We start from the raw sequence: 11445 nt of genomic DNA on the forward strand, positions 1-11445 counted from the left end.
CTATTGTACTTCTTTTATCCCCAAGTTTATTCTTTAACTGCTCTTTTATGCTTCTTTACTTTCTATATTCCATATTGGATCCATGTAGCCAATCTCATTCAGTTGGGATAAGGTTATGATTGTTGTTGTTGTAGTGTTTCATTGAGCGTGCAAAAAATATGTAGGTAAATTTTTTTGCAAGTGAACATATGGAAGGTTCTTATTGGAATTGTTGTCATACCAAAGTTGTACAGACTCAAGAATGTGTCTATGACTTCTAATCAGGAGATATGAGCACTCCTCTTGACTCAATAGTTCCAAGGACTTTTAATATTCTTCATTGATCGTGATACAGGGATTACACCATTATACTATGCAACATAATCTATTGTTTTTGTTGGTATTCAACAAACCAGAATCATAATCTATCTCTATTGATATTCAACATACCGAAAAACGTGATCATTACAATACGAATCATAAAATGTAAGACTAGTTATCTATTGGTCAAAAACTGATTAACTAAGTGAATTCTACACTAGAAAACTTGAAAGGAAATATTAATCTACTGAGTAAAACTTCAAAAAAAAAATGATGAAATAAAAGACTTGGTAGTTTTTGTAATCAGTTTGATAATACCCCCTTTATCCCGCCAAAGTTCATTTTATAGTTTTTGTAAGATCCTACTCTTTTGGCTATTTCTTATCTGTAGGGACCCACCTCCCATGTCCTTAGTGGACCAGTTCCACCCTCTTCATTGGTTGTAACTGCCTTAACCACTTTAAGTCATGTGTAACTTATGCAGAACTAAGCCACATTAGTACGAATTATGTTGATCGACAATTGTTAAGCTGACCAAAAAGTTAGAATCATTCAGTTGACTAAAAAGTTGTAATCAGTTAGCTAACTGAAAATTCAAAATAGGTCAACTAACCAAAAATTCGAATCGATCAAGCTGACTGGGAAATCATAATCGATCAAAATGATCGGGTATCAATCAATTCTTAATACAAGCTTCTTTGGCTGAAATCTTAGTCTGATTTTTTTGATTGATCTCATTGACCAGCTCAGCTCACATACTTAAATCGATCTCTTTAATATAGGTTCTTTATCATCGATCAAATAGACCGAAATATGGTGTAAACGCTTTACAACACAATTTGTCTTGAAAATACATGCTTAAGAGGAGGGGGGGAACAACATAACAAATATCCACGCCAATAACAGTAAAACATGGGTACAAAGTGTCCTAGAGAACCAATAATACCAATTACACAAACATAAGCTGGATTCTTATCCTAAGATTGTGCACTTATAAATGACATAGAATAACTCAGAATCTGTTAGAGCATTAATGAGCCATTTCTAATGATCCATTTCTGAGTTAAAATAACTCAGAATTCAAGTTGGGATAAGGTTATGGTTGCCGTTGTTGTTGCATTAATGAGCCATCTGTAAGTTGAGAAACACATGGACTTAAAGATGTAGACACCAAAAAACAATTTCATAAAACAATGTGCCCCATGAAATGCCTGAATTAAATAGCCATTCCATCTCCATATCCTAACAGAATATCTTCACTGCTAATTTGGCTTTTCAAAGCCATAAGCCAATACCACTGCCACAGTAAGTCGCTGAATGGTCAGTAATGTTTGGCATGGCAAACTGAAGTTGAATTACAAGATACGTCCACAGCCACTAGTTAATGCTAGGAATCATATTAAAAAGAAAGATGATTAGTCCATGCATCAACTACCACACACCAGTCACATTATTTTAATGTCCGTTTACCTCCATTGAGCAGACAGCATTAGCTGCTGAGCAACAGTGGCTGCTGACTATCCAAAAGGGGATAGAAACCTGCATTACATTCTCTCTCGTGCTTAATTGCTTCAAAAGATACTCTCCTTTTTTATATGATGCCAACAGAAAGAGCAGAACCAAACAGAGCACCAAATGGAGCTCCACTTCGAATTTGAGCATTATGTAATCTCTCATGCACCTGTCATGGAACCAAGTCAAAAGGACTGTTCCTGAGATGCAAGGATAAGAATGGAACCTTTCTGTGAATTAATATTTTATCTATGGACAAAGGAAAATAGGTGCATCAAATATCAAATACAATCCAAAAAAGAATAAGGCATTTGGAACACACCAGTACAGAACTCCGACAAACAATAGATGATTTAGGAACTAGGATTATAGACTGATCTTGGTTTCACTTGGAACAAACCGTTTGAAAATGAAGCATGAGCATGACCTACCTGATAATGCACAAGGCCTCCTTGATTCTCTCATTCATCCAATGACATAGCAGTGTCATACTCCACAAAAAGCCGCCTAAATTCCTTCAATGCGAATGAGCCCAAGTCCGAAGAGAAAAGGACCTTACGTTCAGCCAAAACAAAGTTTTCATCACCCACTGGCCCAAAATAAGCAATAATTCTATAACATGGCAATTTCTAAGGATGTTCACTCACACAAACAGCCCAAAATTCCCTACCATACACTGACTGAAGTTGAGCTCTATGGAGCCCGTTGTCAAATGCAGCAAAAAGCATGTGCAACTGCATCCCCCCCCCCCCCAAGTGTTGAATGTATAATATTTCCTCATTCACTAATGATGAAAGATGAAATCAAATAGCATATTCAGAGAGCTTAAGACTGGTTAATTCCACATTTTTTTTTTTGGCTGGCGTTGTTAAATAACCTTCTTAGCACCAGCTTGTATGTGCTTTCCAGCACCTGGTCCATCTACAAACACTCACGTTCCCTGTAATTCACAATTAAATTATTCAATATGCACCAAAGAAAAGGACAGAAAAGAAATCTCTCTAGCTGTTATGACTATTTGTAGAATTGGTTTAAGAAACTAATTGGTTAATAAACCAATCAGGATAAGTGTAAAAGGTACTGAAACTAACGAGGGAAGTTTTGTCGCTGTAAAGAGAAAGACAAGGAATTGATATCTGCCAATGTTAACTGGAGAGGATCCTCCAGTTTGAGAAAACCTTGATAGGCTAACCATCGACACTGATGGAGTCATGATCTGATGATCCAAGATTTTTGAGAAAACAAGACCAATGGTAAAAATAATAGATGGATGGCAATGAAATCAATCGTCATGAAAAACTTATGTTTATGAAGCAAGCCCAATTCGTGGAATGTCGATTTTATCTAGAAAAATATAAAATGGCAATCAGCATCTCCATAAATCATATCTGAAGCATACAATCGTTTAGAACAATATAATGTAGTAACGGAACTATATGAACCATTAGCACAGAATTGACTAGCCTTTCCATCTGCATAAGACCAATGAAACTATGGGGATTTGGTCCATCTTACAACCAAGATTGAGTTCACAAATAGTAACATTTTGAGCAGCAGAAGGTCTTTATCAGTTCACACAGGAAAATTTCTCCATTGTTGTATCCAACAACTACTTTAATTCCAAAGGGGCATGCCCAGCATTTAGAAGTTACTTCCTTGATTCTTCGTTTCATGGCATAATGACTGGAGCATGCTTCCCCATTGCAAAAATGACTTCACTTTCTTTGATTTCCTAAAGGATGATAAGATCATCTCTAAAAACAAAAAACCTTGCAGTGACAAAAACAAAAAATAATGACTAGAGGAATTTAAGAAGAGACCATAGATTAAATACCACTACCTCCAAATATGGGTAATTCTGAAAATTTTGTAAAGGCAGTTCAAGCCCCAACGCTTCATTGATTGGAAAAATTTCTGGCCCCAATATTTCTCATTTCTGCGACTACAATGGCTCCCCCAACAATTAAAAGAAAGGGGGAAAAATAGAGAATTTGCTCCCCCAACAATTAAAAGAAAGGGGGAAAAATAGAGAAAAATTATCCAATACTTTATGGTCTGACCATGGGTTTGGACAGTGGGATTTATCCAGAACTCAAGCTGAAATGGAGAAGCAGAAATCATATTTTTCATAATCATCAAGGGTGTATTGAGACTCTTGGAAACCAGACAGAGTTTTGAACTAGATCCAAAATGAACGGGTTTTAAAATATTAAAAATCATAGCAACTCAACAAAGGAAAAGCTAACAATAATAGTTTAACAGTAAGGAAGGAGAAAATAGCCTTGCAATATTTCTGCAGCATGCAAGAGAGTAAGATGGAGATCGAAGGTTACCTGGAGTAGAACTAACATCTATAACAAACACCTGACAGTCATGCATCCACAGTGGTAGCTGATATGTTATGTGAAAGAAAAAAAGGGCGTACCCAGTGCACAATGCTCCCACTACTGCGGGGTCTAGGGAGGGTCATAATGTACACAGATTTAACCCCGCTTCATGGAAAGGTTGTTTCTTGACTCCAACCCGTGACCACTAGATCATAATGGAGCAAATTTACCATTACACAATTTAGCTGATACATTATATATAACAAAAATAAATTAGTATAAAAGCAAGAACTGTATACGTTATAGACATCAAAATCGCTAAAATAATAAACTTCGTAAATGCTTACCAGATTTATATGATATTAGCCAGTCCCTCAAGAAAATTGAATCTTCCACAATCTCTGGAAGTAACAACAGGCAATACTCAGTAATTAACCTATCTCCATTCTCCAACACTAAAAGGCAGATTCTGAATCAACAGTAGATGCTAGAACTGCCAAGATATCACAAGCCATTTGAGAAAGGATTGGAAAATCGGGGCCACTGTGTTTACCCCAATGAAAATATCAAAACAACACTAATCATCCCCATGGGGAAAAAACTTTCTTCTGAATATAAATCCGATTCAGACTTTTGGGCTTTCTTTAAAGCTCCAGAATGTTGTATGAATTTCTTAAACCTTCTAATAAATATTGATCGTCTTTCTTAACTTTTATCACAAGAGTCCTTTCCATTGCCACCAACACGTTCAAAGGCATCCCTAACTGCAAGGTAACAACAAGAACCACCATAATTACTTGCATACTCTATATAATGTCAGTCACATCAAATTTGATCTTCTTAATGTAATAATCAGCATCATCCCCATAAATCATATCCATAGCATACGAGTGTAACGACCAGTATAAGACGATTGATCTTCACCAACTTAGTAGTTGTTCCTCTAATGAGTGGCAAAAAAGGAATCCAACTTATGAATGAAGATGCAATGCAAAATACTCAAATCAATATGTGCCAGTTGAAGGGTGCACTCCAAACTCAAATGAAAACAGGGGGTTAATACATTGGTTCAAATTGTGGATCAGAACAATTCCCATTCTTTCGGTTTGCATAAAGTAAGCAGATTTATCAAGTGAGATAAAGTAACATTAAGGTCCCAATCTGATGCGTGTTAACTGCTCACAAAAATTCCATGCATGCCTCATGAACAGAAGCATGGCACACAAATCCACGTCAGATCCACACCATAGTGTCTATAGTCCCACCACTGGCATGTGTGCCACAATCAAATTCATTACCTCCAGTCTCCTGTTAAACCCCAAGAAACAGTATGGATCACTGAAAGTTGAGTTCCATAACCAAGCTAGTATTGAACCCCCATACTGGTCATTGCTACATTTATTATATTCATTACCGACAAGATCAAGCATAACATAAAGTCAAGTAAAGTATAGGCTTTAAAATGAAAACTAGAAAACAAGTGGTAGGAACAACTTATGTATACATAAGGGAAAGAAGACAGTTTGGATGATCTCCACCAACCTGTATGATACTTTACACTCAGGAGTGTCTTTAACATTTGTACTTTGCAAAGACTTGCTTATAGCACAGAATGAACAGATCAAGCAAACGAAAGAGTTGAATAATTTCATGCGGTCACAAGATATTCAATCTTTCAATACGCTTTGCAGCTACAAACCAGTAGAATTGCTCCATCAATTGTAGGAAGAAACAGTTTCTCTTGACGAAGAAAGATGATCAATACAAATAAATATGAGCTACTTATGTTGGAAACACTCTTGCTCCCGGAATAAACCCATCATTCTGAAACCATATTCATGAAAATGATCACTAAAAAATAGAGATGAGAAATTTCATAATGAAATTAACCTTTTCTAATAATGGGAACAATAAGAAGATGAAGATTGCTGCTTAGACAAAGAAGTATTTACTTAAAAAAAACTAGAATGGTTGAAACAATTACTTATTGATAAGGGAAATAATTGTTTCATTGGATGTCAAAAGCAAAAATAATATTACCACATGTCAAGACTGTTGTCCCAACAACCTATGGCCACCATATAATAATGGTCATGTAATTGTTGTAACCAATGGATACATACAGAAAACAATTATGATATTATGAACTCAAGAAATATTAAATAAGCCCAAAGGCTAAGTAACAGATAAAATACTTGAACATAGGTTAACCATCAGATTAAGAGAACCAAATCTCTTTGGAAGCAAGAACATTTTCCTCATAGGATTTGGAGGCCTATACTCATTTCCCATTACATTGGATAACAATGTGTTCCCTCATCCCAAAATTATTAAAGAAAAAACATAAATTTGGTTACAAGCCGAAGATCTCTACAGTAAATTAAAAACTGAATGTCATAGTTTTCTGGGTCATATTACATATTACTACTACCTCTTACTGACCAATAAGACAAAAGCATCCATCCAAACATAATTGATTATGCAATATGCTGAAAGATCACAGAATATATAGTATCACCCAAGTTCAAGATCATAGCTATCCGCTTTCGAGTGCATGAACAAACTTTTTAGTGTCTCAAAAACCTCATCCAGAAAGCATGAATTGTCATTCGCGACAAATACATACACTATGTTCCTGACCTCGATCCAGCTGCATCCTGGCTCCTTCTCCACACACATATCCTTCATCATATCTCTTATTCTAGTGACCTCACACCATAACTGTTTGGATGCATAAATGTTAGATAAGATGACATATGTGAAAGAATCTTGAGGCTCCAACCACAAGCAGTGCTGTGAAGCTCGAACACCAACATCAGAATTTTTGTGAACTCCGCAAGCTGCAAGGAGGGTCCTCCACATCCCAGGTTCCTGTGGAAATGGAGATTTGTAAATAAATGTTTCTGCCTCATTGAGATATCCCGCACGTCCAAGGAGGTCAACCATACATGTGCAGTGTTCTACTGAGGGCAGAATCCTATACTCATAAACCATTAAGTTGTAACAGTTTATTCCTTCTTCAATTAAACCTGCATGGCTACACGCGGAGAGAACCCCAACAAAGGTAATGCATGTTGGGATCACACCGGTATCCCTCATTTCTTGGAACAGGAGAAGAGCCTTGTCACTGAACCCATTTTGAGCATATCCAATTATCATTGAATTCCAAGAGACTACATTTTTCTCTGGCATCTCACAGAACACCTTAAATGAATCTTCAGCTATCCCACTTTTAGAGTACATGTCAACCAGTGCACTACCTACTAACAAAGTGGACCCAAGTCCTGTCTTTATCATGTAGCCATGCAAGTGCCTTCCTTGTTCAGTGGCAGCCCAGTTGGCAAGTGTTGCAAGAATGCTTGAGAAGGCAAATTCATCTGGTTCCTCTGACAACCTGTGCATTTTGCAGAAATACTCGAACGCCTTCTCTCCCTCACCATTTTGTGCAAAGCCTGAGATTATTCCCGCCCAGGATATGGAATTTGGCGTAGTTATAAATTCGAAAGCCTTTAATGCACCATCCATAATGCCACATTTAGCATAGAAGTTCATTAGAGAGTTCCCAACAGTGACATTTGAATCCAGACCAAATTTGACCGAGTGAGCATGAACTTGAGCCCCTTCATGCAAAGCACCCAATACAGAGCATGAGGAGAATAGTCCTGTGAAAGTAAAGAAGTCAGGTTTCATGTCTTCAGTACACAAGCCCACATAAGCTCTTAAGGCTTCCTCGTACCTTCCAGACAAACTGTAACCTGTGATAAGTGCATTAAAGGATACAACACTCCTATTCATGTCACCAAAAACTTCCTCGGCATCTTCCATAGCAAAATATTTTGAATACATATCAACAAGTGCAGTCCCCACGAACACATCTGATGAATAACCACGCATCAGAGTTTTAGCATGGAAGCATCGGCCAATGGCAATGTCTGACATCATAGATGAAGCTTTGATAACACAAGAAAATGTAGTCTCATTAGGAAGAAAGCCTTCAGATTGCATCTGATAAAATAATGCAATAGCCTCTTCTCCATTATAATTTTGAGAGTAAGCAGTAATCATGGTGTTCCATGCTACAAGATCTCTTTTTCCCATCTGATTAAAGACACATTGGCCTATATCTAAACTACCACTCTTTGAATACATATCAATTATGGATCCACCAACAAAAACATCTGTACTAAACCCCAATTTAATTGCATAACCATGCAAAGATTTTCCCATCCTATTGCATTCCAGACCAGCACAAGCCCTGAAAACGCTGGCAAATGTAAAATTATTAACCAACAGCTTCCCATCATTTCCACTTTTTAGCATAGAGCGGAACAAACAAATGGCTTCCCAATTTAAGAAATTCTGCGAGCACGCAGCAATCATAGAGTTCCATGTGACTGCATCCCTGTAGAGCATCCTATCAAATATCTGACGTGCTTCTTCAACATAACCACATTTGGAATACATAGTGACCAAGCCACTAGCAACAAATAGTTGTGTCAAGAACCCTTTCTTCAAAATCAAACAGTGCATGCTCATTCCAACATCAATCCTCCTCAATTGGCAACATACTCCAATTGTTGTAGAATATGTCGTCTCATTGGGATCAATCCCAAGTCTCCTCATCCGCAAGAAGTAAGATAATGCCAAGTCAATGAACCCCTGTCGCGCCTTCATCGATATCATTGAGGTCCAAGAAACCACATCTTTCTCAAGAATTTCATTACCAAACTTATCAGCTACCACAAGCAAATGAAGAGCATGCCAGCTCTCGGATGTCCTTATCGTGGAAGAACGGATTGATCTTGGTTCTTGTAGAGAAATAGATCCACCGCATCGAGCCATTGAGGCAAAAGGAGGGACATGCAATTCAAACTTACCCTTTGCTTTCCCACATAAATCGAGAGACCCACTCATTCTTCTGTACAGCCTCATTGGCATTGATTCAGAAATCATCCACAATGAAATGTTGCCGGGTTCTCGATTAGAGTGGTAAATTTGAATGGTCAAATTATTAGTTAAAACCTTTAGGTAAAATGTAGAGTAAAACATCACTGAAAATTTTGCAGGAACTAGTTTGACATCCGATAAAGGAGTTGCGAGAAAAGGCCGAAACAAGAGTCATCATCTTCAGTACTTGATCAAAGTATAATGCCTTAGAGGAAAAACATCGAACATGTAATATGAGAAATCAACAACTACCAAAAGAAAGGGTTATGGAACGTGGTGCAAGGACTTAGAGAGAAATTTACCTGAGGACCTGATCTGTTTTGAATAATCGCCCCAGATACGCAATGATCGATTCGATAAGAAGCCTCGTCTCTGCCCAAAGAACAACAAATCCAAGGCTTAGCCCTACCTGTGACATTACAATCTCTAATATTCAGAACTGAAATCAACATCTCTTACTAAAAGTTCATCTCTACTCCTAATTTCTTACTCCAGCGAAGAATCACTAGCTAATATCGTTGATTCCCTTCTTTTAAATATCAGGATACCTGAAGAAAATTCAAGAACACACTTGTTATTGAGTGGAGATTGGTGTCGAAGACATCTCCTCCCTGAACCACTCCGGTAACTACTCATTGTCGTCAGTCGTGTGTATGAGTCGCCCTAGACTCTAGATTTCAAGCTGGGATGGCCGGATGGGGATAGCTGGAGTCGCTGGACAACGGTCACTAGAGTCGAACGCGGGAGTCAAAAAGTATTTTCTCGTGCGTGCAAATTTTGTGGTGCATGCCGTTTGAGCGTACAATTTGATGGACCATTTCCATTTATGTCTATGTGCGTCCCTCCATTCGCCCGTTCACAATCAGTGAGCGTCCATTTTTTCTAGGAAAACAAATAATAAAAACAAAAAAAGTTGTTTTTTAATTTACACGTGTCAGATAGAAAACACCTGTTGCACTGTTTAGGAATGTCAATCAAGGTTTTCACGGGTGTAAGTTTGACCTGATAGCCCAAACCCGCCCAATACTCAAATAGTGCTTCAATTTTCTGATCCAGAGGGGTTGTTAGTTGTTTGGATAACAACATGGTAATTGTTTTTATCCCTTATTTATATAATATAATTTATGATTGTCATCATATCCTTTTATTTAGATTAATGAAATAGATCATTGATTCTTATGATCACGTGTCCAGAACATCTATTATTGTGTTGCATTTCATAATTTTAATTGTGTAATAATCATATATATTTTTTTAATGCATATAACATAAATAGCAAAATCAATGTCAATCATGGTTAGGACAACCTTGACAAAAATCATAGTCAATTAAGGCCAACCCGCCCAATTTGGTATGATTAATGTTCATTAGAGCTAGTTGGATTGGCATGAACTCATCAAGGTTGGGCCTAGGCGTGGACCATACAGATTTGGCTTGGGCATGAGTTGAGTTATGGAGACCTAGGATTAGGTTCAGGTTGTCAGAAACCCGATCTTGTTTCACTCATAGCTTATAGTCTTCCAATTGAAGAAAAAAAATCTAAGGGTTTCTAGTTTTGGCATCGGATTGGTTTCTGATATCCATTGATATCAATTCATATTGATCAAAATAAACTTTTCATTAGACAATTTCTGTATGGACACCTTTCCTTGTGTGGACCACCACATAAGTGACTCTGAAACGCTCCGTGGGCTTTTCCCCTTTCATATAACTGTTTATTTTATTTTCACAATAAAATAAAAAATAAAAATAATTAAAAAATATATATTTATAGAACAAAGTAAAAGGAAATTAATTAAATCATCAATACTTTTGACATCCAAAAAATTAGTTTTCCTTTGCATGGCCATATAAGTCCTATGTTTAACAAAAGATATCATGTCAAGATGTCATTAGTGAGTTTGAGACAAAAGTTCGTTCTCCCATGCATGGCAATAGTTGTCATATGTTTAACAAAAGATATCACCTTCAACCAACTAAGTTATTTCATGACCAATACCTCATTTTCCTCAATTAAGTTATTCAATAACCGCTCCATGGTTCTTGAATTGGCTAAATGACGTTGTTATTGCTTTGTAAGTTTACTTATTGTCAAAGTTTATCAGACCTAACCTTCACCCAAACTTTCGTCCCCTCGTGAACGTACTTATGTAAATCATATAATTTCACATAAAAAACTGTATTAATTGATTCTCATATTTTAAAAAACACATTTAGTATAATATATCTCTTTTCGATGCGAGTAAATCCTTTATTTTAACATAAAATTTGCATTAAATAACTTTCAAATTTTCAAAACCCATTTTATACTTGAATTAAATAATTTTATAGGAATAAGACAATGAACAATAAAATAAAG

General features: G+C 36.7%; 1 protein-coding gene across 8 annotated transcripts; it reads right to left on the bottom strand.

Annotated features, from left to right (window-relative positions):
• Positions 1-1182: 1182 nt before the first annotated feature.
• On the bottom strand, positions 1183-9868 carry LOC122090867 (pentatricopeptide repeat-containing protein At2g33680-like). 8 transcript variants are annotated; one of them, XM_042660655.1, is made up of 7 exons: positions 9635-9868; positions 6766-9458; positions 5682-5963; positions 4487-4903; positions 2244-4384; positions 1771-1981; positions 1183-1687 (listed from the first exon to the last, which is right to left on the bottom strand). In XM_042660655.1, the coding sequence occupies exons 2-3, from the start codon at positions 9186-9188 to the stop codon at positions 5918-5920; spliced, it is 2469 nt and encodes an 822-aa protein (XP_042516589.1). In that variant the 5' UTR covers positions 9189-9458; positions 9635-9868; the 3' UTR covers positions 1183-1687; positions 1771-1981; positions 2244-4384; positions 4487-4903; positions 5682-5917. The 8 variants fall into 8 exon arrangements, with proteins under 8 accessions (XP_042516589.1, XP_042516598.1, XP_042516580.1 ...); XM_042660646.1 differs by having other exon boundaries at positions 1187-1981; positions 2244-2366; positions 4146-4384; XM_042660664.1 differs by having other exon boundaries at positions 1183-1981; positions 6780-9458.
• Positions 9869-11445: the final 1577 nt, after the last annotated feature.

The sequence above is a fragment of the Macadamia integrifolia genome, chromosome 2, assembly GCF_013358625.1.
Source record: "Macadamia integrifolia cultivar HAES 741 chromosome 2, SCU_Mint_v3, whole genome shotgun sequence".
NCBI classification, from domain to species: Eukaryota; Viridiplantae; Streptophyta; class Magnoliopsida; order Proteales; family Proteaceae; genus Macadamia; species Macadamia integrifolia.

Coding starts and splice junctions, on each gene's coding strand:
- LOC122090867 (XM_042660621.1), bottom strand. CDS start 9,188: ATGTTTTACTCTACATTTTACCTAAAGGTTTTAACTAATAATTTGACC.